The sequence below is a fragment of the Perognathus longimembris genome, chromosome 6 (genome assembly GCF_023159225.1).
Source record: "Perognathus longimembris pacificus isolate PPM17 chromosome 6, ASM2315922v1, whole genome shotgun sequence".
Lineage (NCBI taxonomy): Eukaryota > Metazoa > Chordata > Mammalia > Rodentia > Heteromyidae > Perognathus > Perognathus longimembris.
This window is the reverse complement of record NC_063166.1, coordinates 67917536-67943026: the sequence shown is the minus strand read 5'-3', so window position 1 is coordinate 67943026 and position 25491 is coordinate 67917536. Positions and strand designations below refer to the sequence as shown.

The 25491-nt window shown below is 45.8% G+C and overlaps 1 protein-coding gene across 1 annotated transcript; it reads left to right on the top strand.

Annotated features, from left to right (window-relative positions):
• Positions 1-1143: 1143 nt before the first annotated feature.
• Cdk5rap1 (CDK5 regulatory subunit associated protein 1) lies at positions 1144-24411 on the top strand. The gene is made up of 14 exons (XM_048349017.1): positions 1144-1207; positions 2527-2852; positions 3975-4078; positions 4816-4850; positions 6172-6272; positions 7262-7472; positions 10842-10962; positions 11689-11919; positions 15554-15651; positions 17451-17506; positions 17806-17936; positions 19142-19291; positions 20550-20690; positions 24141-24411. The coding sequence occupies exons 2-14, from the start codon at positions 2546-2548 to the stop codon at positions 24219-24221; spliced, it is 1767 nt and encodes a 588-aa protein (XP_048204974.1). The 5' UTR covers positions 1144-1207; positions 2527-2545; the 3' UTR covers positions 24222-24411.
• Positions 24412-25491: the final 1080 nt, after the last annotated feature.

Sequence of the window (25491 nt, the reverse complement as noted above, 5' to 3'; positions counted from 1 at the left end):
ACAAAAATGAATCTACAGATAAACAAGAAGTAAAAATAGCAAAGACTTATATAAGAAAAAGACAGTACTCATTACCTTACCTTTGCAATGGTAAGCCCCCTGTTCATCACTTTTTTTTTTTTTTTTTTTTTGCCAGTCCTGGGGCTTGAACTCAGGGCCTGGGTACTGTTTCTGAGCTTCTTTTACTCAAGGCTAGCACTCTTATCACTTGAGCCCACAGTTCCACTTCCAGCTTTTCCTGTTTATGTGGTACTGAGGAATCGAACCCAGGACTTCATGCATACTAAGCAAGCACTCCACCACTAAGCCACATTTCCAGCCCCTGTTCATCACCTTTACAATAAAACCCCAAAGCTCCTGACAGACAAGCGGGACATCACATAGACATCTTACTAAACCCCTCAATTCCTTGGCTCAAGCAATCTTCTTGCCTCGGCTTGAACATATAGGCACAGTACATAGGCAGAGAGGAGGGAGGAGAGACACAGAGACTGACTGTCCAGGGGATGGTGGTCCACACCTATAACCCTACTCAGGAAGCTCAGATTTAAAAATCGAGGTTCAAGGTTGAGATCTGAAAAAATCAAGGTTTTAGGGTAGCCTGGGCAGGAAAGTCTGTGAAACTCTTAGCTCCAATTAGCCACGAAAAAGCTGGGAACGGAGCTGTCGCTCAAGTGGTAGAGGATCAGCCTTGGGCACACAAGCTCAGGGTCAGCGCCTAGGCCCTGAGTTCAAGCACAGAAAAGAGACTGGCTAGGCAGGTAAGGCAGACTCCCTTCTCCTACAGCGGTTCAGCAGTGCTCACCGCGACCTTGAGCAGTTGCCCACCCAGGCTCCTGCGCATCCCGTCCTGGCCCACTGCCCCGGGATCGGCAGCCTGGACTCCAGAGATGTGGCCGGAATAAATGACTCGTGAGAAGTTCATGTAGGCCGCGTGCAGCCTCCGAGTGAGTCCCGGGACCGATAGGACCCTAGGCTGTGCGATCTGAAAGGCCCCTTACTGACAACTGTGTTTCCAACGCCTCCAAGAGCCTGGGTCCAGCCAGAGTGTTTGGCGAGAGCACTTCCGCCGGGAAGTCTCGGCCGGAAGTCGCGGCGGAACCAAAGTCGCGGGCCTATGCGCGCAGCGGCGGCCGGCCGGAAGGGGACCGCCTGTCGGCTGGCTTGGACTTCCGGTGCGGGCCGGGAGGCCGGGCGTCTGTATTAGGTGAGCGGCGCTCGGGCTGGAGTTGGCCTGCGCTATCGCGCACGCCTCGTGCTTGGGGCAGTAGGGCTCGCGGGCTCTAGGAGAAGAGGTCATTGTGGTTGAGGCCTGAGAGCGGGAGCCAGGCTTTCCAGATCGCTATCCTGACCCGTGGGACAACCCCCCCCCCCCCCCCCCGCCGCTTCCACCGCGCACGAATTTCCCCGCCTGCGGGGTAGGGGTGGGAGCTGAGAGGATGTTCTCTGGGAAGCCTTGCTTTGCACGGTGCCACACAATGGCAGCCAGTCACGAAAGCGCTGGAGATGTTGTAGGTTGCTTGTTCCAGCCTCATTGTGGTTGTCAAAATCGATTCGAGACCCCCCGCAGAGAGACCCCTGCCTTGTGCCATGCAAAGCGTTTTACTTGTCACACCAGACTTAGGGTGTGTTGGGGGGTGGGGCAGGGGGAATGCGTTGAGTCCGGTTTTTGCGTGTACGGACATGACTCTTAAATCGCTTGACAGGAGTCCACGGTTACCTAGATAGGCAGCAGTGGGTGCACATTCTGACTGTGGTGCTTGCTGTTAACCACGATGCGCCTGTTACCCCCAGGAAAAGAGGCCTGGGCTGTGAGCTTGCAGTTCGCAAGTCTTCCTGCCAAGTTGAGGCCTGCCTCCTCCAACCTCAACCCCCAGCACCAGGGTTTGAACTCAGCTCGTCCCACTAGTGATTTGCTGCTTGAGCCACACCTCCAGCCTGACATTTTTGCTGGTTAATTGGAGATAAAGCATCAAGGACTTTTCTGCCCAGTTTGGCTTTTGTTTTTGTTTTTTGCTGGTCCTGGGGCTTGAGCTCAGGACCTGGGCACTGTCCCTGAGCCTCTTTGTGTTCAAAGGTTAGTAGTGCTCTATCACTTGAGCCACAGTGCCTCTTACAGATTTTTTGGAGTTATTTATTGGAAACAAGAGTCTCATAGACTTTTCTTCCTGGGATGGCTTTGACCTGTGATCCACAGGTCTCAGCCTCCTGAGTGCTGGGATTATAGGTGTGAGCTGCTGTGCCTGGCACTGAGATGGTATTGTTAAGAGTACCTTTTTTCTTTTTTTTAAACTGTATTTTTTTGGGGGGGGGTCTTTTCTTTTTTGGTACTGGGGATGGAACCCAGGATGTTGCATTTGCTAGGCAAACACTTTGCCACTGAGCTACATTCCAGGCCAAGAGTACCTTTTAAATTCATGACTTTTTTTTTTTTTTTGGTGAGGAATAAGTGAATTAGTATACTGGAAGAACAGTACCTGTGTATAGTGTTGAGTAATATTGGTGATGTCTCTCATTCTTCTGCAGACTTGGGCTGTGAGGTGACATGCATCCTTTACAATGTGTCCTCCAAGTACAGAGGACTGTAAGGTGGGGGCCCTTGGCCTCCATGTCCTGGCGACTGCTCAGAACCTGCAGGGCCCACAGCAGTCACCCCAGCGCTGCATGTTCTGGTCCAGAGAGTCAGAAAAATGGAGACCAGAAGGATTTCAGTTCCAGGCTGGCCACTGGACCGACGTTTCAGCATTTTTTAAGAAATGCTTCAGCCCCTCAAGAGACGCCATCTCCTTCAGAGTTAGAGGACCCACCCCCCTATCTCACAGCAAAAGAACTTCTAGGAAAGCAGAGGAAAGGTATGTCTCAGGACCTCTTTCCCTTTCGCTCCTGTCTTGCTTCTTTCCAGTGTCCATGGTCTGCTTCTTTAACTGGCTTTGTAGGCTGACAGTGTGGGCAGCTTGCTTAGTTATGGAGCCAAGAACATTAATATAAAGAAACTCCTAGGAGGGGTCAATATGGTCAAAGTATAATATATGTGTGTAGGGAAATCACAGCATAACCACTTTGTATAAGTAATATATTTCAATAACCTAATTTTCTTTTTAAAAAGGGAGGAAAAGAAAAGAAAAAGAAAAAAAGAGGGGCTGGGGATATGGCCTAGTGGCAAGAGAGCTTGCCTCGTATACATGAGGCCCTGGGTTTGATTCCCCAGCACCACATATACAGAAAATGGCCAGAAGTGGCGCTGTGGCTCAAGTGGCAAGAGTGCTAGCCTTGAGCAAAAAGAAGCCAGGGACAGTGCTCAGGCCCTGAGTCCAAGCCCCAGGACTGGCCAAAAAAGAAAACAAAAACAAAACAAAACAAAAACAAAAACAAACCTAATTTTCTTTTTAAAAAGGGAGGAAAAGAAAAGAAAAAGAACAAAAGAGGGGCTGGGATATGGCCTAGTGGCAAGAGAGCTTGCCTCGTATACATGAGGCCCTGGGTTTGATTCCCCAGCACCACATATACAGAAAACGGCCAGAAGTGGCGCTGTGGCTCAAGTGGCAGAGTGCTAGCCTTGAGCAAAAAGAAGCCAGGGACAGTGCTCAGGCCCTGAGTCCAAGGCCCAGGACTGGCCAAAAAAAGAAAAGAAAAAAAGAAACTCAGCCAGGCACCAGTGCTTCATGCCCATACTCCCACTACTCATGAGGTTGACAATTGGAGGATTGTAGTTCACAGGCAGCCTGGACAGGAAAGTCTATCAGATTCTTATCTCCAATAAACTACCAAAAAATCTGGGAGTGGACTTATGGCTCAAAGTGGTAGAGTGCTAGCTTCGATCAAAAGAAGCCCAGGGAAAGCTGTTATAGTAGATGTTAGAATGGAGGCAACAGGGACTTTGTGCATAACTTGTTGCTTCAGGTATTTCTGGGGCTTTAGGAAGGAGATGTTTTGAGTCCTAGTTTGCCTACCCTGGAATCTGCCTCTCTTTGCAGTCTACCTGGAGACGTATGGCTGCCAGATGAATGTAAATGACACAGAGATAGCCTGGGCCATCTTACAGAAGAGTGGCTACCTTCGGACCAGCAACCTACAGGAGGTACATGGGTTTTCTGCTTCTCTGTTTCCTGGGCAAGACTCTGTGTTCATACAGGTCCTTAGATGCAGTGTCAGGGATAAGGGAGCAGTCTGCTGAGGTGTTCCATTGATTGAAGTGTACTTTTAGATTGTGGTATATTTTTGTTCCACTGTACTTGAAGGCTTTTGTGGTAACACTTATCTTTAGGCAAGGAACTAAGTTAAAAACTGTCTATGGGGCTGGGTGTGGTGGCACATGCCTTTGAGTCCAGCCTGGGCAACCTAGAGAATCTACATCAAAAAATGGCCATGGGGAGGAGAGATGGGTAGTGGAGTTAATTTACAGTGAATTTGGAGTTTTAGTTCAGGAATACGAAATAGTTCTGGAAGGAGAGTGTGGTTTTGTAAAGGTCAGATATTATTACAGTGATGAATTTTGATCATTTGGCACAATTTTTTAAAAAGCTGGGGATTGGGCTGGGAATATGGCCTAGTGAAGAGTGCTTGCCTCGTATACATGAAGCCCTGGGTTTGATTCCTGAGCACCACATATAGAGAAAAGGCCAGAAGTGGCGCTGTGGCTCAAGTGACCGAGTGCTAGCCTTGCGCAAAAAGAAGCCAGGGACAGTGCTCAGGCCCTGAGTCCAAGCCAGGACTGGCAAAAAAAAAATAAAAAGTTGAGGATTGCAAGGTAGTGATTCAGCATGGCTAATCTCAAAGATAATAAGAATTTTTCTGTTTTCCTTGCTCTTCATTCAGGCTGATGTGGTCCTTCTTGTCACGTGTTCCATCAGGTATGGATCTGCTCTTTCCCTAGGAAGTGGCTCCATGGTATAAAACTGTGCCGCAGCTAACAGTGCCCAGATGGCTTGCCTATGGATATGAGCTGATGGCCCATTCACTGAGACTTGTGGTTTTCCCACATTGGCATACCTGGCCGACGTCTGCTGACATGGACCGTGTGAGGACTTCACATGAGCACTATGCTTGCAATAATGAATTTAACCAAGTCACAGTGAGGGGCTCTAATCAAACTAATTTTATATATAGGCTTTTATATATAGGCTCTTTGGGCCAAGAGAGTACTGAGTTGCCCAACTTTTCTTGAGGTTTTTCTTGCTACTAATGGCACATGTTCATAATACTGGGCGAGGGCAGTCAGTGGCTAGGGGTGGTGGTGTTCTAAACAGAGGTGAGTGCCATCTATCAGAGGTAACCAGGAAGCACTTGGCCACAGGAAGCCCTCAGCATGTCCTCTTTCTTACTTTGTTTCCATGTTTAAGGCATTTGTGTTTCCACAGCTGGCTGTATTAATTTGTTCATTAATACAGCATTTTTATTCTGTGGGACTTTGCTGCCAGATGACATTTAGCTGGGATTTTGGGAGATTTAGAAAAGAACCCTCTGGCCAGGCGCTGGTGGCTCACACCTGTAATCCTAGCTATTTAGGAGGCTGAGATCTGAGGATTGTGGTTCAAAGCCAGCCTGGGCAGGAAAGTCCACAAGACTCTTATCTCTAATAAACTACTGAGAATAAGCTGGAAGTAGTGCTGTGGCTTAAGTGATAGAGTGCTAGCTTTGAGCCAAAGAAGCTTAGGGACAGCTAGGCCCTGAGTTCGAGCCCTAAGACTGGCACAAGAAAAGGGGGGTAGAGAAAGAAAGGAAGGAAGAAAAGGAAGAAAGGAAGGAAGGAAGGAAGGAAGGAGGAACCCTTCCTTCAGGGAGCGTGGCTTCAAAGAGTTTGGTCTACCATGGGAACTAACACAGACTATAAACAGCTCTAAAATTGTCAGAAAATACTAAGTGAAAAGAAATTAATTAAAATTCTGAATACTGGAAAAGTGCAGTTAAAGTAGAAGACAGTGAAGGGAGGAGAGTCTCTTACAGCAGAGAGTTGGGAAAGGCTTTGCAAGTAGATTGTTTTTGACCGATTTGAAGCTTGAAGGTGTCATTGGAGGGGAAGTGAATTGTAGCAAGTGCTGCTCTTCATTTGGCCTTGAACACAAAATGTCATTTACAGGGTCAGGGTGGTTTATACTTTCTTCCCACTCTCCTACTCTGCTCGATTGCTCTGCAGTTCATTTCTAGCTCACTTTTGCCTCTTGCTCTCTGCAGGGAGAAGGCTGAGCAGACCATATGGAATCGTTTACATCAGCTTAAGGCCCTGAAGACAAAGCGGCCCCGCTCCCGAGTTCCTCTGAGGGTTGGGATTCTAGGTATCGGGTAATTTGCATAGTTTGTCTGTTTTGAGATAAGGGGCTTTGTGTTTTTTTTTCTTTCTGTCATTTTTGTATTTAGCTTTTTGTTGTTTTGTGTACTCTGGAGAAAGTCTTGATCTGACCTCTCTGTGTGCATGGGGGGCCAGGAAGTCACTAATGCTTATCCCTGGAGTCTCATGCTAGTCATGGTAGTGCAGAGTAATAGGGCTGACTTTGGAGCCTGGAGTGGCAGCATAGTTGACAGTGTAAGCAACTTTTTTTTTGGTACTAGTACTGGCACTTGAACTCAGGGCCTGGGCCTTGTCCTTCAGCATTTTACTCTAGGATGGTGCTTTACTACTTAAGACACAGCTCCATTCTCTGCTTTTTTCCCCCCCTTTGGTGGTTAATTGGAGATAAGAGTCTCATGACTTTCCTGTCTGGGCTGCCTTCAAACCAGGATCCTCAGATCTCAACCTCATGACTAGCTAAGATTGCAGGTCGTGAGACACCAGTGCCTGGCAGTGCTCAGCTTTGGATTTCATATTCATAGCTGACACTCTTTTGCTAGTTATTTGGAGATGGAGTTTTATAAATTATTCTGCCAGGCTGCCTTGGAATTGGATCCTGAGATCTCACTCTCCTGAGTAGCTAGGATTATATGCATGAGCCACTAGCACCTCACTTGAGAGGCTTTGGGGATTGTTGGGGATAGGGCTCAGTGGTAGCATGAAGGAGTGTCTGGATTTGATTCTCAGCTGTATTTTTAAATGAAGACTTTTAAGTGCTGTTTCCCCCCCTCCCTATTTAATTGAGTTGCTGTAAATCTTTTTCTTGAGAGGTTTTGTTTTGTTTTAAATATAGTAAGTTGCAGTGTTAGGGATTAGATTTGAAGGAGGGCACTAAGCTCTGAAGAGAAGCTTTCGATACTCTGGTCCGTAATCCAAGATAGAGATACTGAGAGAAGCCACAGAGCAGATGAGTTCTGGAACTTCTCCTCCTCCCAGGCTGCATGGCTGAGAGGCTGAAGGAGGAGATCCTCAACAGGGAGAAAATAGTGGATCTCCTGGCTGGTCCAGATGCCTATCGGGACCTTCCCCGGCTGCTGGCTGTTGCTGATTCAGGCCAGCAAGCTGCCAATGTGCTGCTCTCCTTGGACGAGACCTATGCAGATGTCATGCCGGTGCAGATGAATCCCAGTGCCACTTCTGCCTTCGTGTGAGTCACTGCCCAGGACCCTAGCACCAAACTTCTCTTTTCCTTCTCACTGTTAAACAAGTTAACTTTGTTACATTAAAGAAAGAAAAGTAGGGCTGGGAATGTGCCTTAGTGGTAGAGTGCTTGTTTAGCATACATGAAGCCCTGGGTTTGATTTCTCAGTACCACATAAAGAGAAAAAGCCAGAAGTGGGGCTGTGGCTCAAGTGGTAGAGCGCTAGCCTTGAGCAAAAAGAAGCCAGGGACAGTGCCCCACAGGAAAAAAAAGAGAGAGAAAAGTGTTGCATGCATATGATACAGTACAAAAAACAAAAAAATGGTAAGGCTCCTTCATGCCCGTCAGCCCGATCTCCTATGCCACTTCTCAAAGGCAGCCACATCAGTTATTTCCTATATAATCCTTTCAAAACTGTTCCTTGATATACACTCATGAGGATAGGAATCTTTTCCTGCCCTTCTCTTAACATAATACTATATTGCTTTATACTCTCTTTTTTTCTTCACTTCAGAAAATATCCCAGACTTTCTTGACTTTAAAATGATTTCTTTTCCAGCTGAGTATGGTGGTACATGTCTGTAATCTCAGCATTTGTTTGGGAGGCTAAGGCAAGAGGATCATGAATTCTAGTCCAATCTTGGCCACATAGTGAAACCCTGTCTGAAAACAAAATGTAAGAAACTAAATATAAGAAATCTTTAAAGCAAAAAAGACAAGTAACAAGAAGTGGTGGCTCATACCTGTAATTCTAGCTACTAAGGAGGCTGAGATCTGAAGATTGTGGTTTGAAGCCAGCCCAGGCAGGAAAGTCAGTGGGACTCATTAAAAAAAAAAAAGATAAATATATATGTTATATATATATATAAATATATAATATATATCGCTTAACAAATTTGCTTTTCATTCTAATCTCTGTATTATTCCAATTTTAGTATATGTGCTGTTGAAGCGAGCACTGTCAGACTCTTATCTCCAATAAACTACTCAGAAAAAGCTAGAAGTGGAGCTGTGGCTGAAGTGGTAGAACTCTAGCCCTGAGCACAAAGGCTCAGGGGTAGCACCTAGGAGTTGAGTTCAAGCCCCCGTATTGGCAAAAAAAAAAAAAAAGACAAGTAACAATCTGGTTATAGGATCACTCATATTTATTTGAAGAATATATTGAAAAATAGAACATCATTACGAAGAAATTACCTGTGTTATTAATACTATTATCATTTTTGGTATATAATATTCTTGTCTTTTACCTCTGTATGTTTTGTATGTGAGTTTATTGGCTCTGTACTTAGTTTTATAACTTTTTCTTATTCAGTATGGTGATTTTTTTTCTCTTTTTTTTGGGGGGGGTGCTGGTATTGGGGCTTGAATTCAGAGGCTTTAACTCAGAACCTCAAACTCTTGGGTTTTTTTTGTTTGTTTGTTTCCGCTCAAAGCTGATACTCTTATCACTAGAGCCAAGTATCCCTTTCTGGCTTTCTCCTGGTTAATTGGAGATAAGAATCTCATGAACTTTCCTGCTTGTTTGAACTGTGATTCTTAGATCTCAACCTCCTGAGAAGTTAGGATTATACATATGAGTCCATGGCTAATATGGTGGACATATATGTCGGTCATGGGGCTTGAACTCTGGGCCTGGGCGCTGTCCCTGAGATCTTCAGCTCAAGGCTAGTGCTCTACCACCTGAACCACAGTGCCACTTCTGGTTTTCTGGTGGTTAATTGGAGATACATCTCATGGACTTTCCTGCCCCAGGCTGGCTTTGAACTGCGATCCTCAGATCTCAGCCTCCTTAGTAGCTAGGATTACAGGTGTGAGCCACCAGTGCCCAGCTGGTGGAGATTTCTTATGACAGAAAATTTTCTTTTTTTTTTTTTTTTGGCCAGTCCTGGGCCTTGGACTCAGGGCCTGAGCACTGTCCCTGGCTTCTTCCCGCTCAAGGCTAGCACTCTGCCACTTGAGCCACAGCGCCGCTTCTGGCCGTTTTCTGTATATGTGGTGCTGGGGAATCGAACCTAGGGCCTCGTGTATCCGAGGCAGGCACTCTTGCCACTAGGCTATATCCCCAGCCCCGACAGAAAATTTTCTTTAATATGTCTTACCACTTATTTTTTTGTAACTCAAGTTTTACTGGAACACAGCCAACCATGCCCGTTCACTTACAATTACCTATGTTTGTTTTTGCTACTATAGCAGCAGAGTTGAGTACTTGTGACCTGCAAAATATCTAATATTTGCTCCCTGTTTCTTTTTCTTTTTTCTTTTTTTGGTTGTTGTTGTTCGTAATAGGGCTTGAACTCAGGGCTTCAGTGCTGTCCCTGAGCTCTTTCGCTCAGGGCTAGCTAGCATTCTACCACTTTGAGCCATAGTGCAACTTCCAATTTTCTGGTGGTTAATTGGAGATAAGAATCTCATGGACTTTCCTGCTTGGGCTGGCTTTGCACCATGAGCCTCAGATCTCAACCTCCTGAGTAGCTAGGATTATAGGCATGAGCCACTGGCACCCAGCTTGCTCCCTGTTTGTTTTTTTTTTAATAGTTTGCTAACCTCTGTTCACTTTAGTGGTTGTCTCATTCTGTTATTGTAGTAAAAATCCTAGCATTTATTAAATAATTCTTCAGTGAATGTTTTACTAGATACCTGGAAAACTCCTGAAGATAAACTGAGGCTTGCACAGACAGAATACAAATGAGTGATTGTATTTAGCCATTAGAGCTGGCCTGTATGACAAATGCAGATCCCTGTATCACTGTAACATTGATTTCTGTTGTCTGTGTATGAAAAGTGGGAGTACTAGACCTTTAAAAACAGTAGAAAGTCTAGACACCTGTGGCTCATGCCTGTAATCTTAGTTACTCAGGAGGCTGAGATCTGAGGACTCAAACTGGAAAGTCCGTGAGATACTTCCAGTTAACCAGCAAGTGGAGATGTGGCTCAAGTGGTAGAGTACTAGCCTTTTGAAAAAGTTCAGGGACAGCACCCAAGCCCTGAGTTTAAGTCCCAGTACCAGCACAAACAACCCCCAAGCAGCAGAAAGTCTACCTGTGGTCTGTTCTGTATTCCCTCACCACTGTGCTTCCCTAAGATACTACTGTGTCTATCAGTTAATAGTTTGCTTTATATTCTGTGGTTAGATAGGAATCTTTTTTGGCCAGTCCTGGGGCTTAAACTCAGGGCCTGAGCACTGTCCCTGACTTCTTATAGACAGTAGTCTTTAAAGATAAAACTGTCTGCTGTAATGGTTTGTAGAGTTCAGATTGGTCCAGGCTGAGTGTGTAGACAAAAATTCTTAGAGAAAAAGCCCCAGGGAGCTTGACTAGTTCCTTGGGGTCATGCCAAAAGCTCTGCTGTTACCTAGGTTCTGTTACTCTCTTCCAGGTCTATCATGAGGGGCTGTGACAACATGTGCAGCTACTGCATTGTTCCTTTTACCCGGGGCCGTGAGAGGAGTCGGCCTGTTGCCTCCATTCTGGAGGAAGTGAGGAAGCTTTCTGAGCAGGTGAGTTCTCCATACTCTTCCTGTGAGCCTATTTGGGAGGGTTGAGGACAACTTCCCTGGTTTTGCGGCCTGTGATTTCTGTCAGTTGTACAGTTTTTAGGACAATGTCTGGCCAGAAGGAAATACCCGGATGGTCATTTGGGGCTTGCTGGTCCACTGTGATGTTTGCTTAGGGTGCAGCAGAGTGCAGTGGTGAGAACATGAGGTCTGAATCTGATGGCCCAAGTATAAATTCTGGCTCCACTAGTCTCTGGGTTGGTGCCTAGGCAGAAGGCATTTAACTATTTTCTTGTATGTGCTTTTTTTTTTTTATTCCTTCAGTTGTAGGGCTTGAACTCAGGGTCTGGGCTCTGTTGCTGGACTCTTTTTGCTCAAGACTAGCACTCTACCACTTTGAGCCACACTTCTACTTCCAGCTTTTTAGTGGTTAATTGGAGATAAGAGTCTCACATACTTGTCTGTCTGGGTTGGCTTTGAACCTGGATCTCAGCCTTCTGAGTAGCTAGGATTATAGGTGTGAACCACCAGCACCCAGTTCTCTTAATTTTTATTCTTATTACTTTTTAATACTTAGATAAGTATGCCTAAGTATGAAATTATTGCTCTAAAAATAGAACACGTTTATAGGTGGCTCTGAATAGGTTCAGCTAATTCTCAAGAAATGATTTGGCATAAAGCTGCTCAACACGTTTTTAACTTGCTTCCCACAAATTCTGCCTTTCTTAGGGGCTGAAAGAAGTCACACTTCTTGGTCAGAATGTTAATAGTTTTCGGGACAACTCAGAGGTCCAGTTCAACAATGCGGTATCTACCAACCTCAGTCGCGGCTTCTCCACTAACTATAAAAGCAAACAAGGAGGGCTTCGTTTCTCTTACCTTCTGGATCAGGTTTCCAGAATAGATCCTGAAATGCGGATCCGTTTTACCTCTCCCCACCCCAAGGATTTTCCTGACGAGGTGAGTGTCCTGAGGGGTGCCTTAGGCTGGACCTGGCAGATGTAGCAGACCTGGTGCTCTGCTTGGAGGATCCTGTGGAACTATTGACCCTTCAGAAAGGGCCCCAAGTTTGGGGTGCAGCTAGGGCTGATACTGAGACCTGTGGGGCATGAGAGCTGTGTTTCACTGCAGCATGAGAAGCTGCAGGGTAGTGATGGTAATAGTATTGTGCCGGGCTTCACTCTATCCCTCCCCATCCACGTGGGGAGGGGTCCTGGGATTATCTATTTCTTCTGTCTGGGATCCATACTCACTCTCTCACGTCCCCCTGGGCCGGTAGGGATTAGACGCAGAAACGGGGTCCTGGATTAGCCTCGGGTCGCGAGTAGTCGCGAGAACCCCTTGCCCGCCAGCCCAAGGAAGACACAGGCGCGTGGGGTCTCAGAGACCGTCTCTGGGACGATTCTCTTTTATTCAAATGAGAAGCCACAAAGATATACCCCAAAGGCGGGCACAGGGGAGGAACAACAGATTGGCCATGAGAACTGTCCGTCAAGTGATGTCAAGGGACTTCCCTTGTGGGCGGAGGCCCAGCCTCCCAAGGATTGGGTTTCTGGGGTACCCCCGCCATTGCACACATGCTCACCCCTAGAGCAGGGGCTTCTCTTCCTGTTAAAGGCGGAAGGGGAGGGGACAGGCAAAGCCAGCTGTGGCCTCTTAAAGGCACAGCTGACCCCAACAGTATTGGGGGAACAGCAAGGTGACAAAACTTTAGCCTCAGATAGACCTGGTTCAAATCCCTGGTGTCGCCAGGTATGGTGGTATATGTTGTAATTCTAGCACTTGAGAGGCTATAAGATTACAAATTCCAGACTAGCTTGGGTGAAATAGTGAGACCCTGTCTCAAAGAAAAAAAAGAGAAAGAAATGGCATGGAGGCTGGGAATATGGCCTAGTGGTAAAGTGCTTGCCTCGTATACATAAAGCCCTGGGTTCAATTCCTCAGCACCACATATATAGAAAAAGGCCGGAAGTGGCACTGTGGCTCAAGAGGTAGAGTGCTAGCTTTGAGCAAAAAGAAGCCAGGGACAGTGCTCAGGCCCTGAGTCCACACCCCAGGACTGGCAACAAAAACAAAACAAATAAACAAATAAAAGAAGTGGCATGGAGTGAAAGAGATGGAGAGGGTAAATTTGGTCAGGGTACATTGCATGTATGCATGGAAATGTCTCAGTGAAATCCCCCATTTGTACAACTAATACCTCTAATAAAAAATATCTTAGGGGATTAAGGCGTGGTTTAGTTGGTAAAGCACTAGCCAATAGGCAAAAGTAGCAGGTACTGAGTTCAAGTTCCAGTCTAGGACCTAAAAAAAAAAATGTATGAATAAATCTTAAAAAGAAAAGAGGGGCTGGGAAGATGGCTTAGTGGTAGAGTGCTTGCCTGGCATACGTGAAGACTGGGGTTCGATTCCTCAGCACCACATTAAACAGAAAAGGCCAGAAGTGGCACTGTGGCTCAAGTGGTACAGTGCTATTTTTGAGGCAAAAGAAGCTCAGGCACAGTGCCCAGGCCCTGAGTTCAAGCCCCAGGAGTGGCAAAAGAAAAGAAAAGAAAAGAAAAAAAGGAAAGCCAAATTTCAGCTCTTGCAGTGTTTTACTAGATGTGTACAAATGCTTTCCAACTTGACATCTTCATGTGTAAAGCTTGACTAACAATTACCTTAATGAGGACTGAGAATGATGACACGTGCCTGGTGACTTACATGAGAGGAAGAGGAGTTTGAGAGGATGAAAGGTTGAGGTCAGCCCTGGCAAAAAGCTGAGATCTTATCTCAACCAACAAGTTGGATAAGGTGATATTTTAAAGCAAAAATGTATATAGTTCAAACACAGGTCCTGAGTTCAAACCCCAGTACTACCAAAGGGTGAAAAATTATCTTGTACTTGGGTTGTGGTGAAATCAATATAATATGTCAGACCTAGCAGGCATTGACTAGGTAGCCCACATGTAAAATCTTTTTTTTGGATGACATATTTTTGCTGATCTTCAGGCTTGAACTCAGGGCCTGGTTGATGTCCCTAAGCTTCTTTTGCTCAAGGCCAGTAGTGTTCTACCATTTGAACCACAGCACCATTTCCAGCTTTTTCTGAGTAGTTTATTGGAGATAAGAGTCTTATGGACTTTCCTGCTCATGCTGGCTTCAAACCTTGATCCTCAGATCTAAGCCTCCTGAGTAGATAGGATTATAGGTGTGAGCTACTAGTGCCCACCCTGGATAAGTTTTTTATTTTGGTGAAATGTCTATTTTTTGGTCCTGCTCATCTTTTCTCTCCTGAATTACTTATCTGCTTATTGAGTTGTAAAAGCTATTTATGTTTTTCCGTGTGTGCGTGCACATGCACAGGTCTCAGGGCTTGAATTATGGCCTGGGTGCTATCCCTGAGCTTTGACTCAAAGTTGATGCTCTTCTTGAACCACATAGCTATTTCCTGCATTTTCTGAGTGGTGTATTGGAGATAAGAGTCACTAATTTTCCTGCTGGGTCTGGCTATGAACTGCCATTCTCAGATCTTAGGCTCCTGAGTAGCTCGGATTTATAGGTGTGAGCCACCAGTACCTGGAACTATTTCTTTCTTTCTTTGCTGGTCTTGGGGCTTGGACTGAGGGCCTAGGTGCTCTTCCTGAGCTTTTGAGCTCTCTACCTCTTGAGCCATAGCTTCACGTCTGGCTTTTTGGTGGTTTATTGGAGCTTAGATTCTCATAGACTTTCCTGCCAGTGCTGGCTTTGAACAGTAATCTTCAGATCTCAGCCTCCTGAAGTAGTTAGGATTATAGGTGTGAGCCAATGGCACCTGGCTGTTTTCCTTTTTGGTGATACTGAGGCTTGAACTCAGGGCTTTGTGCTTGCTAGGCAGTGTCTTCACCTCTTGAGCTGCTTCCCCCAGCCCTCTTTATGTATTCTTTTAAAAAAAAAAATTTGGTTAGTTGTGCAGCTTGAACTCAGGACCTGGTACTATTCCTAAGCTTCTAGTTTTCTGGTGGTTAATTGGAGATAAGAATCTTACAAACTTTCCTGTCTGGGATGACTTTGAACTGCACTCCTCAGATTTTATCCTCCTGAGTAGCTTGGATTATAGGCATGAGCCACCAGTGCCCTGCTTCTTTATATATTCTCGATACAAATCATTTTTCAATATATTTTCAAATACTTCCTTCTAGGGTTTTTTCTTTTGTTTGTTTGTTTGTTTTGGTCATGGGAGCCTGGAACTTGGAGCCTGGGCACTGTCTCTGAGCTCTTTTGCTCAAGGCTAGTGCTCTACCACTTTGAGCCACTTCCAGTTTTCTGGTGGTTAATTGAACTTTCAGCCCGAGCTGGTTTTGAACCATGATCCTCACATTTCTGTTCTGTATGTTTTAAAGACAGAATCTTGCTGTATAGCCCAGTCTGGTGTTGAACTTGTGATCCCTCTGCATCCATCTCACAAGTGCTGAGAGTACAGCTGTGCCCCACTATGTAATCAATTTGTTTGAAAGTACTGTCCTTGTAATTACTTGAAGGCTGGCCTGGGGGAGCAGGAGATGAGTATGATATTCCTTTCTGCAGGATGCTGTGGTGAGAACTGTGTGACCTGGAGTGTGTTGTGTTTAATCAGGTTCTGCAGCTGATTTGTGAGAGAGACAACATTTGTAAGCAGATCCACCTACCAGCCCAGAGTGGAAGTAGCCGTGTACTGGCCGCCATGCGGAGAGGGTAAGACTTATTTGGGGAGGGGACATTCCACACATTTTCATATTTCTTTAATGAATATTGTCTCTATAGCTAAGAGCCTAGCATAGAGCTGGGCACCTATAATCCTAGATACTCAAGAGGCTGAGATCTGAGGATTGAGGTTCAAAGCCAGCCAGGGAAGGAAAGTCTATGAGACTTTCCATTAACCATCAGAAAGCCAGAAGTGGAGCTATAGCTCATATGGTAGAGCACTGTGGGCGCTCTCTCTCTCTCTCTCTCTCTCTCTCTCTCTCTCTTTCTCTCTCTTTCTCTCTCTCTCTCTCTCTCTCTCTCTCTCTCTCTCTCTCTCTCTCTCTCTCGACTTCCCCTCGCTTGGGGGGGAAGGGGCTTGTCCGCCCCTTCCTGGGTGGTCCTTTATCGCTCTCACATGGGAGCAATGGCCACAGGTAGCCTTGGTGGCGTGTGGTTGCAGGGTGCCCCAAAGCAGCCAAGAACGACACGGACACGTGGGCCCCTGGAGAAAGCCTCTAGGGCTTCTGTTTATTCAAATGAGGAGCCTCCCAGATATACCCTAAAGGCGGGCACAAGAGAGGGTCCCCTGATTGGTCCCAAGGAGCTGTCCCTCAAGTGATGTCAGACTTCCTTCTCTTCCTGTTAAAGACAGGAAGGGGAGGGACAGGCTGAGGTCAGCTGTGGCCCCTTAAAGGTGCAGCTGACCCCAACAGAGCACCAGTCTTGAGTGAAAAGCTAAGGGACAGCACCCAGGACCTGAGTTCAAGATCTAGTACCAGCAAAAATTTAAAAAAGAAAAAAAGAAAATGTAGTATAGAACATAGCACAGGGTCTCTGCTTAGTAAATGTTTGTCATATGATTAAACGATGGCATTCAAACTTGCTCATAAACAGGAGGGATGAGCCACTTTCATTTGTTTAACATATTCTTTAATTACTGTGTGGCATACTCTGAAATTTTAATCCTTGAACTTTCAAGAATAGTAAAATCTCTCAGGTCTTGAGTATGTAGTGGGTTTCTTCACTTTGAGGACTGTTAAGTATTGCAGAGGTAAGATGGAGGGGGTATAACCCAAGGCAGATAGTATAGTGCTACTTCTTGGCCTTGTTTTCTAAAGTGGCAGAGTTTTAGAGAGCCTCTTAAATGTTGAACTTTTCTTTTTCTTTTTTTTTTTTTTTGTGGCCAGTCCTGGGCCTTGAACTCAGTGCCTGGCTCAGTGTCCCTGGCTTCCTTTTGCTCAAGGCTAGCACTCTGCCACTTGAGCCACAGCGCCACTTCTGGCCATTTTCTATATATGTGGTGCTGGGGAATCGAACCCAGGGCTTCAAGTATACGAGGCAAGCGCTCTTGCCACTAGGCCACATTCCCAGCCCCTAACTTTTCTTTTCTTTTTTTTTTTTTTTTTTGCCAGTCCTGGGCCTTGGACTCAGGGCCTGAGCACTGTCCCTGGCTTCTTCTCGCTCAAGGCTAGCACTCTGCCGCTTGAGCCACAGCACCGATTCTGGCGGTTTTCTGTATATGTGGTGCTGGGGAATTGAACCTAGGGCCTCGTGTATCCGAGGCAGGCACTCTTGCCACTAGGCCATATCCCCAGCCCCCCTAACTTTTCTTGATTTAGAAAATAAAAGGTAACTACTCAAAGTAATACTCTGGAATGAATAGTATCTGTCTGGAAGGGCTCTTTAACTACTTTAACATATTCCTATGTTGTGCTGTGTGGAAGAGAAGTGATTACATGTGCGGTGTCTTTGTAGTATTTGTTTGAAGATTGGTATGTCTAAGTTTTTTGTTCTGTTCTTTGTTGCAGATATTCAAGAGAAGCTTATGTGGAGCTTGTTCACCATATCAGAGAAATTATTCCAGGTACATTAAGAAATACTGGGCTCTGAGGTAGCAGGGGTCCAATGAGAAGGGGACTTGCAGGCCCGGGGTTCCCAGGGAGAAAGGACCTCCTGCAGCGTTTAGCCACCGTTTAACCAGTCAGTAGCTTGTTGGCTTAAAGCTGGTGCTCTCCTACTTGAGCCATACTCCACTTCTGACATTTTTCTGGTTAATTGGAGATAAGCCTCATGGACTTTTCTATTTAGGCTCATAGTTCATAATTACCCACAGCACTTCTAGAAGGAAAGCTACTGTCCTTTACCCTTTGTTGTGTGTGACAGGCGTGAGCCTCAGCAGCGACTTTATTGCTGGCTTTTGTGGGGAGACAGAAGAAGATCATCTACAGACAGTGTCGCTGCTTCGAGATGTTCAGTACAACATGGGCTTCCTCTTTGCCTATAGCATGAGACAGGTGAGCCCGGGAGGGCTGCCAGGCATTCTCATCAACTTGGGTTGGGCTAGGGGACATTGCTTTTTTTTCCTTTCTGTTAAACTCTTTTTTATTTTTTTGCCAGTCCTAGGGCTTGACGTTGGGGCCTGCCGCTGTCCCTGAGCCTCTTTGTGTTCAAGGCTAGTGCTCTACAGCACTACTCCCAGCTTTTCTGAGTAGTTTATTGGAGATAGGAGTCTCACAGACTTTCTTGCCTGATGGCTTTGAACCGAAATCCTCAGATATCAGCCTCCTGAGTAGCTAGGATTATAGACATGAATCACCGGTGCCCAGCTTCTGTTAAACTCTTGTCTACTATATTCCATTTATTTAGTGTTTCTTTTCTTTTTTTCGAGATAAGTTTTACTGTGTGGCTCAGGTTGATCTCTAACTCAAAATCTTCCTGCTATAGCATCTTAAGTGCTGGAGTTATAGTTCTATGCACCATGACTAGCTTTAGCATTAGAGGTGTGTGTGTGTGTGTGTGTGTGTGTGTGTGTGTGTGTGTGTGTGTGTGCGCACCATGACTAGCTTTAGCATTAGAGAGGTGTGTGTGTGTGTGTGTGTGTGTGTGTGTGTGTGTGTGTACCAGGGCTTGAACTCAAGGCTTTATGCTCTCAATTGGCTTTTCCGTAGCTGATAGTCTACCACTTGAGCCATGCCTCCAGTCCAGTTTTCATGCTGGCTAATTGGAAATGAAGTTTCTTGTAATTTTTCCCAGGTTGGCTTTGAGCTAAGATACTCAGATCTGAGCCTCCTGAGTCATTAGGATGCCCAGTTAGAGAGCTATCATTCTTCTTGACGGCTTTATTTAATACTCCATTGTGTAGATCTGTCATAATTTACCAGGTAGTTCTTGGTAAGCATTTAGGCTACTATATAAACAGTGCTGGTGAATAAGCTTGTATACAAATCATGTAGTGTATGTCCTATAGTAACCCAAGGATGTTTGTCAAGAGCAGCTGTATTATAATGTGGTAAATTTAGAATTTGACTCCTGCAAAACTGATTCTACTTCTGAGTTACCTTTTTCTTATGGAAATCTCTCAGAACAGAGAAATAAATAAATCTTTAGGCTTGGGTATACATGTGTCTGTAACTTGCAGGTAGAATGGACATATTCTCAGCACTATGAATGGATTCCCCATGTCCTTAATGACCTTCATTTTCTCTTTTTCAATTAATAGAAGACCCGGGCATATCACAGACTAAAGGACGATGTTCCAGAAGAAGTCAAATTAAGGCGTTTGGAGGAACTTATTACTGTCTTCCGAGAAGAAGCTTCAAAAGCCCATAAGACCTCTGTGGGTTGTACTCAGCTGGTGTTGGTAGAGGGGGTGAGGCCACATGGCTTTACATATGTTTTATTTTTATTTTTACAACACAGTGTGTATCTCCTTCATTTAGATTAGTTTTTGTTGTTGTTGTTGTTGTTGTGTTGTTGTTGGTCATAGGACTTGAACTCAGGGCTTGAGCACTGTCTCAGTTTTTTGTTGTTGTTGTTGGTCATGGGGCTTGAACTTGGAGCCTGGGTGCTGTCTCTTACCTGTTTTGCTCAAGGCTGGTATTCTACCACTTTGAGTCACGGTGCCACTTCCAGTTTTCTAGTGGTTAATTGGATATGAGTCAAAGCCTGGTCTGGCTTTGAACTACAATCCGTAGATCTCAGCCTCCTGAGTAGCTAGGATTACAGGCATGAGCCACTGGTGCCTGGCTAGATTTTTGTTGTTGTTGTTAGTGTGGGTCCAGCTTGAACTCAGGACCTGAGTTTTTGTGCTCAAGGTTAATGCTCCATCACTTGAGCCACAGCTTTACTTCCAGCTTTTTTGGTGTTTAATTGGAGATAAGAGTCTCATAGGTGCTTGCCTTGCATGCATGAAGCCCTGGGTTCAATTCCTCATAAACAGAAAAGACCAGAAGTGGTGCTAGCCTTGAGCAAAAAGAAGCTCTTCAGGGACAGTACCCATGCCCTGAGACCATGCCCCAGGACTGGCAAAAAAAGTAAAAAATAAAAGTAAAAGACTCTTAGACTTTTCCTGCTTGTACTGGCTTTGAACCATGATCCTCAGATCTCATCCTCCTTAGTTGCTAGGATTATAGGCATGAGCCATCGGTAGCCTTCCAAGCCCTATATATGAATATGTTATATCCATAATGAAGTATTTCATTGCTATTGTGTAGAAATGCAGTTGAATTTCTTTTTTTTTTTTTTTTGGCCAGTACTGGTGCTTGAGACTCAGGGCCTGAGCACTATCCTTGTCTTCTTTTTACTCAAGGCTAGCACTCTACCACTTGAGCCACAGCACCACTTCTGGTTTTTCTATATATGTGGTGCTGAGGAATCGAACCCAGGGCTTCAGGTATACAAGACAAGCGCTTTTACCACTAGGCCATATTCTCAGCCCTGCAATTGAAGTGTGTGTGTGTGTGTGTGTGTGTGTGTGTGTGTGTGTGTGTGTAGGCCATATTCTCAGCCCTGCAATTGAAGTGTGTGTGTGTGTGTGTGTGTGTGTGTGTGTGTGTGTGTCCCTATACTGGGACTCTCCTAGAATTTAGGACTGTTCATAAACTCTTTCTTGTCTTTCCTTTCTGCAGCTCAGCAAGCGCTCTTCTACTGAGCTGTGTGGCCGGAATGATGGGAATCTTAAGGTGATCTTCCCTGACGTAGAGATGGAGGATGTCACTAATCCTGAGTGCACGGTCAGAGCCCAGCCTGGGGACTATGTTCTGGTGAAGGTAGGATACACTTTGGGCTTTCTGTATGGTGAAATAAGTGTTGGTGTGGAATATGTAGGTGAATAAAGTTTTTTCCTAGAGTTTCTCCTTCCTTCCCACCTAGTATTAGGATTTGAATTCAGAGTCGTGCTTTGAAATTGGTCAGCTGATGCTTTTTACTCCTTGACCCACATGTCCAGGCAAGCCTTGGCTGGTTATTTTGGAGATGGAATGTCATAGGGTTTTTTGTTGGGGGTGTGGGGGGGGGTGTGGGGGGGAGACAGTGCCTGGGCCTTGAATCACAATCCTCTGGATCTCAGCTTCCTAAGTATCTAGGATTACAGGTGGAGCCATTCACCCAGCTGGATTTTTTTTAAAGATTAAAATGAAAATCACTTCTCAATGTGTAGATGGAAGGTGCCGGCACCTTGGATTGAATTTAGATGCTTTAAAATACCTTCTGGAAGGGTGTTTTTTGGGCAGGGAATGTGGTGGTGTGGTGTGTGTATGTAGTAGCGTGTGATTTTCTGCTGCAGAGGATGAGGATAAGTGATTTGAGAGAACTGAGGGTGCACTTTGCTGGAGGTCAAATGCCTTTTGTGACCTCCGACACACGGGTCTCCTTGACTTCCATATGCTCCCTTCTCTGGCCGATGTAGCTGTGTGGCTGTGGGGATATCCCCCTATTTGTCCTCCCGCCTTCCTCCTCTTCTCATACTGCCACAGATCCACACTACCATCTTCCTTCTTCCTGGTTCTCTCTGTTCTGGACTTAAAGCTGGCAGGACATGTACCCACGAGCTAGGCAGGAGCAACACTGAGGGAGAGATGCAGAACAGCCAGTCCTGTCTCTACTGATGATGCTCTCTCCCATTCTTCCTGCTGCAGCCTTCGTTCTGCTTTCTGCTCTGGCTCTGGTCACTTGTCTTGAGTGATGGGAGCTATAGCCCATGGCTTGCTTCTGAGGGAGCTCATTCTCCTGGCGTGTAAGGACTTGTATTGGCTTGAAGGCTTTACCAGCACTGAGAACTTTTCTCTCCTGAGTGAACTGTCTTTACTTCTGCCCATCTGACAAAACATTCAGAGCACAGTTGGTTGCTAGTTGGGGACCTCCTGGCATCGCTGTCTTCTGTCCTTGCCCTGACTGCCTATTAAGAAGTGTCCCGTTTTCCGGAATAAAATGATTGCCACTAGTCAGCAAATGTGATTGATCTAGAAATAAGCCTTCATTTTTTTTTTCCTGTGCTGTTTTTGTTATTCGTGGGGTTTGATCTCAGGGCCTGGGTACTGTCCCTGAGCTTTTTTCCTCAAGGCTACCACTTTGAGCCACAGCACTACTTCTAGTTTTCTGGTGGTTAATTGGAGCTAAGAATTTTCAGGACTTTCCTGCTTGGGCTGGCTTCAAACTGCAGATCTCAGCTTCCTGAGTAGCTAGGATTACAGATGCGAGCCACTGGTGCCTGACCCTCTACTGTTTTTTTGATAGTATGATTCTCTTACTTGTATTACTTCTGAAAGTTTACATCTTTGACTTTAGTTGCTTTCCCATACCTCCTTGTTGGGGACAGCTGTGCCTTTAAGAGGCCACAGCTGGCTCTAGCCTGTCCCATCCCCCTGTAACAGGATGAGAAGCCCCTGCCCCTGGGGGTCAGCACCCAACCCTTGGGGGGCTAGGCCTCCACCCACAAAGGAAGTCCCCTGACATCACTTGAGGGACAGCCCTTGGGACCAATCAGGGGCCCCTCTCCTGTGCCCGTCTTTGGGGTATATCTCTTGGCCCCTTCATTTGAATAAATCAGAACGCCCATGAGGCTCCTCCAGGGACCCATGCATCCATGTCTTCCTTGGCGGGTTTGGGGCACCCTGCGACCACACGCTACCGAGGGCTACCCATGGCTATCGCTCCCACGTGAGAGCGATAAAGGTCCACCCAGGAAGGGGTGGACAAGCCCCTTCCCCCACCCCCAAGCAGAGGGGAAGTAGAGAGAGCCCAACACCTCCTATAACTTTCTTCCTTGAAAAAGAGATTATTGGATTGGTTGTAGCATTAGTATGATATTCTTTTCAAAAATGGAAAAATTCCATTTGGCTAGAAAGGTAGTGTTGAATTATTCAGAACACCTTTTGTTCCCCAGTAGCGTACAATCCACGAGCGAGATTTAGTAGGGGGTCTGCTGTCCCCATGTTCCTCTGTCTAGAGTCTCTGGACTATACTGCCTCATAAATTTCACTCTCTTTTATTTTTCTTCCTTTGACTGAAGTACCTCCCTCATAAGACTGGTTATGAGCTTTCTTCCAAGGAGCTGAGTATCAGGGGGAAGAAGCACACGGTGAGGTGACAGGTTGGATTAGGTTAGGAGATGGTTCCACAACTCAGAATACTGAGGCTTCAATAAAGTAGGAGTTCTCTTCCTCCAAAGACTGGATGTGGTGGGCCCACGACTGGTGCATGACCATGGTGCTCCAGGCTCTTCTGTCTTTTGCTCTGCCTTGGGCCAGGTCACCTCAATTCAGGGTGGCTGCTTAGGCTCTAGCCACCATGTCCATGTGTTATGGAGCAGGAAGGGGACAGGAGAGGAGATGGGCATGCCCTCTTCCTATGAGGATGTAACATGCTATACCATACTGCAGAATGTGGTCTTCCTGGGGAATGAATGGCTATGTGCTCAGCTAAAAGTTGGGAGTTCTCCTACTGAGGAAGACATGACATACTTTATTTATTTATTATGCATTTATTTCAAATCCATAACCATGAAGCTTAAATATTCAGAATGGTCCTGAAGTTTTCATCCTATTAGATTTTCCTGTGAAGTCAACTCTTCTTTCCACTTAAATCTCCACTCACTTATGTGATCCCCTATCTTTACTGATGTCTCTGCCTCATGTTTTACAGGGGTAAAAAAATACCCCTTGACAGGTAGGACCTTGATATCTGAGCGTATCTGTCTGTGTATCCAGCACCTAGGGTAATTCCTACTATACATTGAGTGCTCAGTAAATATTTACTAATGGATGGACTTATTGGTGAGAAATGTGACCATTGACATTTCAGTCCATCATTAGAGAGGGAAGAAAAACATTTCTCATCTAGTTATGGCCACAGGTATCCTAAAGATGGATTTAACCAGCCCAGCTTGGCTCCAGCTCCCCCCAGGGGCTAGGAGGTGGGGGTCTGTGCTGGGCAGCTCCTATCCAAATCTTGTGGTGGGAGCTGGGGAAGAGCCATCTCCTGAGAGAGAAGCAGGAAGCATCTGTTTGAGAAGGACCTGGAATTGGAATTGACTTCTGCATTCTATGTATTGCCATTCCATGAGACATTCCTCTAAGGTTGGGGACACAGGAGTGACATTCTCTGCTGGCCTGTCACCTCCATTGGATTCCTTTTGGTGGCCTTTCTTGTGGAGGCTTCATGTTCAGTCTGCGTGTTGCAGTCCTGCTTACCTTGCCTTCTTCTGACTGGTTTGCTTTCAGATCACCTCTGCCAGCTCCCAGACCCTCAGGGGCCACGGCCTCTGTAGGACCACTCTGAAGGATTCCTCAGCTAATGGCTGACCTGAGTGGCTGGCCTCAGTGGACTTGACCAGTCCTTCCCCACAGGAGAGGGACTCGACTGGTCACTAAAGAAACAAGCAATGGAGCTCGGAAGACAAGCTGCAAATGGTGAAGCAACCGCAGCGAGTGGAAAAATGCGTCTCTGCTACCCCATGAGCAACTGTACAATCATTAAATTTACTTAAGCTGTCAGCCCCTTTGTCTCTCTACTTGCACTTCATTTTTGCCAAGGTTAGTGTTGCTAACCAGTGTTACCATTTTCTCTACAGTCTGAGTGCTTGCCAGCCCGGTTTCTGTTGCAGACACTGCTGGCCTGAGGGTTTCCCCCTGGATGCTATGTGGTAGAGACTGAAGGAAGGGATGGTGGGAGCCATTTGACATTTTTATTTGCTACCAGTGGTCTAGCTGCCTGTTGCTACACTGTAGTCTACGTATTTTACCTGTGGGCTTCTTGTGTAGCCTGTCAGCTCATTCACCGTGTGCTGACCTGGGAGCACTTGGAGTTGTGGAGAATACTATGACTTGGGAATAGGTTCCCAGCTGTAGTTCTTGGCCTATTCACTACTGAAGTTACTTTGTGCTCTCAGCATCGTAACAACAACTGTAAGTTATGATAACCTGGAGAAACTGTGGTTTAAGTTGTCACCATTGCTTGAGTCATATGAGGGCAGAGGGGTGGTTAGCTTAATGCAGGAGCACTTGCCTAGCCTATGTGTGGTGCTGGATTCAATTCCAGGCACCATACACACATATATAAAAGAGCAGAAGCTGGGAGCCCAGCTGCCCTGTTGGTTAATGAGTGTGACTTACTCTAGGAAGGGGAAGGAGAGAAGCACAAATGGGAGAGGCAGAATCAGTGGGGATTGGTTTGTTGGTGAGAGGAAGAAATTAAGAATGAATTGGTTTCTGTATTGATAGTAGGTAAATAAATAACCCTCTCCACACACACACAAACACACAGGAGTTAGTGAATTAAAGTTATGGCTTTATTTAATAAAAAAAAAAAGAATGAATTGGGTGATGTAGGACACAACTGTAATCTCAGCCTTTGGGAGGCTGAAGCAGGAGGGATATGAGTTCAAGGCTATATAGTGAGACTATGTCCCAGAAAACAAGTGTAAGCACTTGTGTGTATGGGTACATACAGACACACAGTCAAAAAGGGAGAAAAATAGCATGCCAAGTGTCTGGTTAGGAAAGTGGAGTAGATCAGACTTCTGTTTACCTGGGTGGGATTGGCAGGGAGTCTGACCTGGGGAAAAATCAAGTT

Excerpts from the sequence above, each read along its gene's own strand:
- Cdk5rap1 (XM_048349017.1), top strand. The coding sequence starts at position 2,546 with ATGCATCCTTTACAATGTGTCCTCCAAGTACAGAGGACTGTAAGGTGG. Across the intron at positions 11,920-15,553 it reads CCAAGGATTTTCCTGACGAG|GTTCTGCAGCTGATTTGTGA; the intron begins GTGAGTGTCCTG and ends GTGTTTAATCAG. Across the intron at positions 20,691-24,140 it reads GGGACTATGTTCTGGTGAAG|ATCACCTCTGCCAGCTCCCA; the intron begins GTAGGATACACT and ends GTTTGCTTTCAG.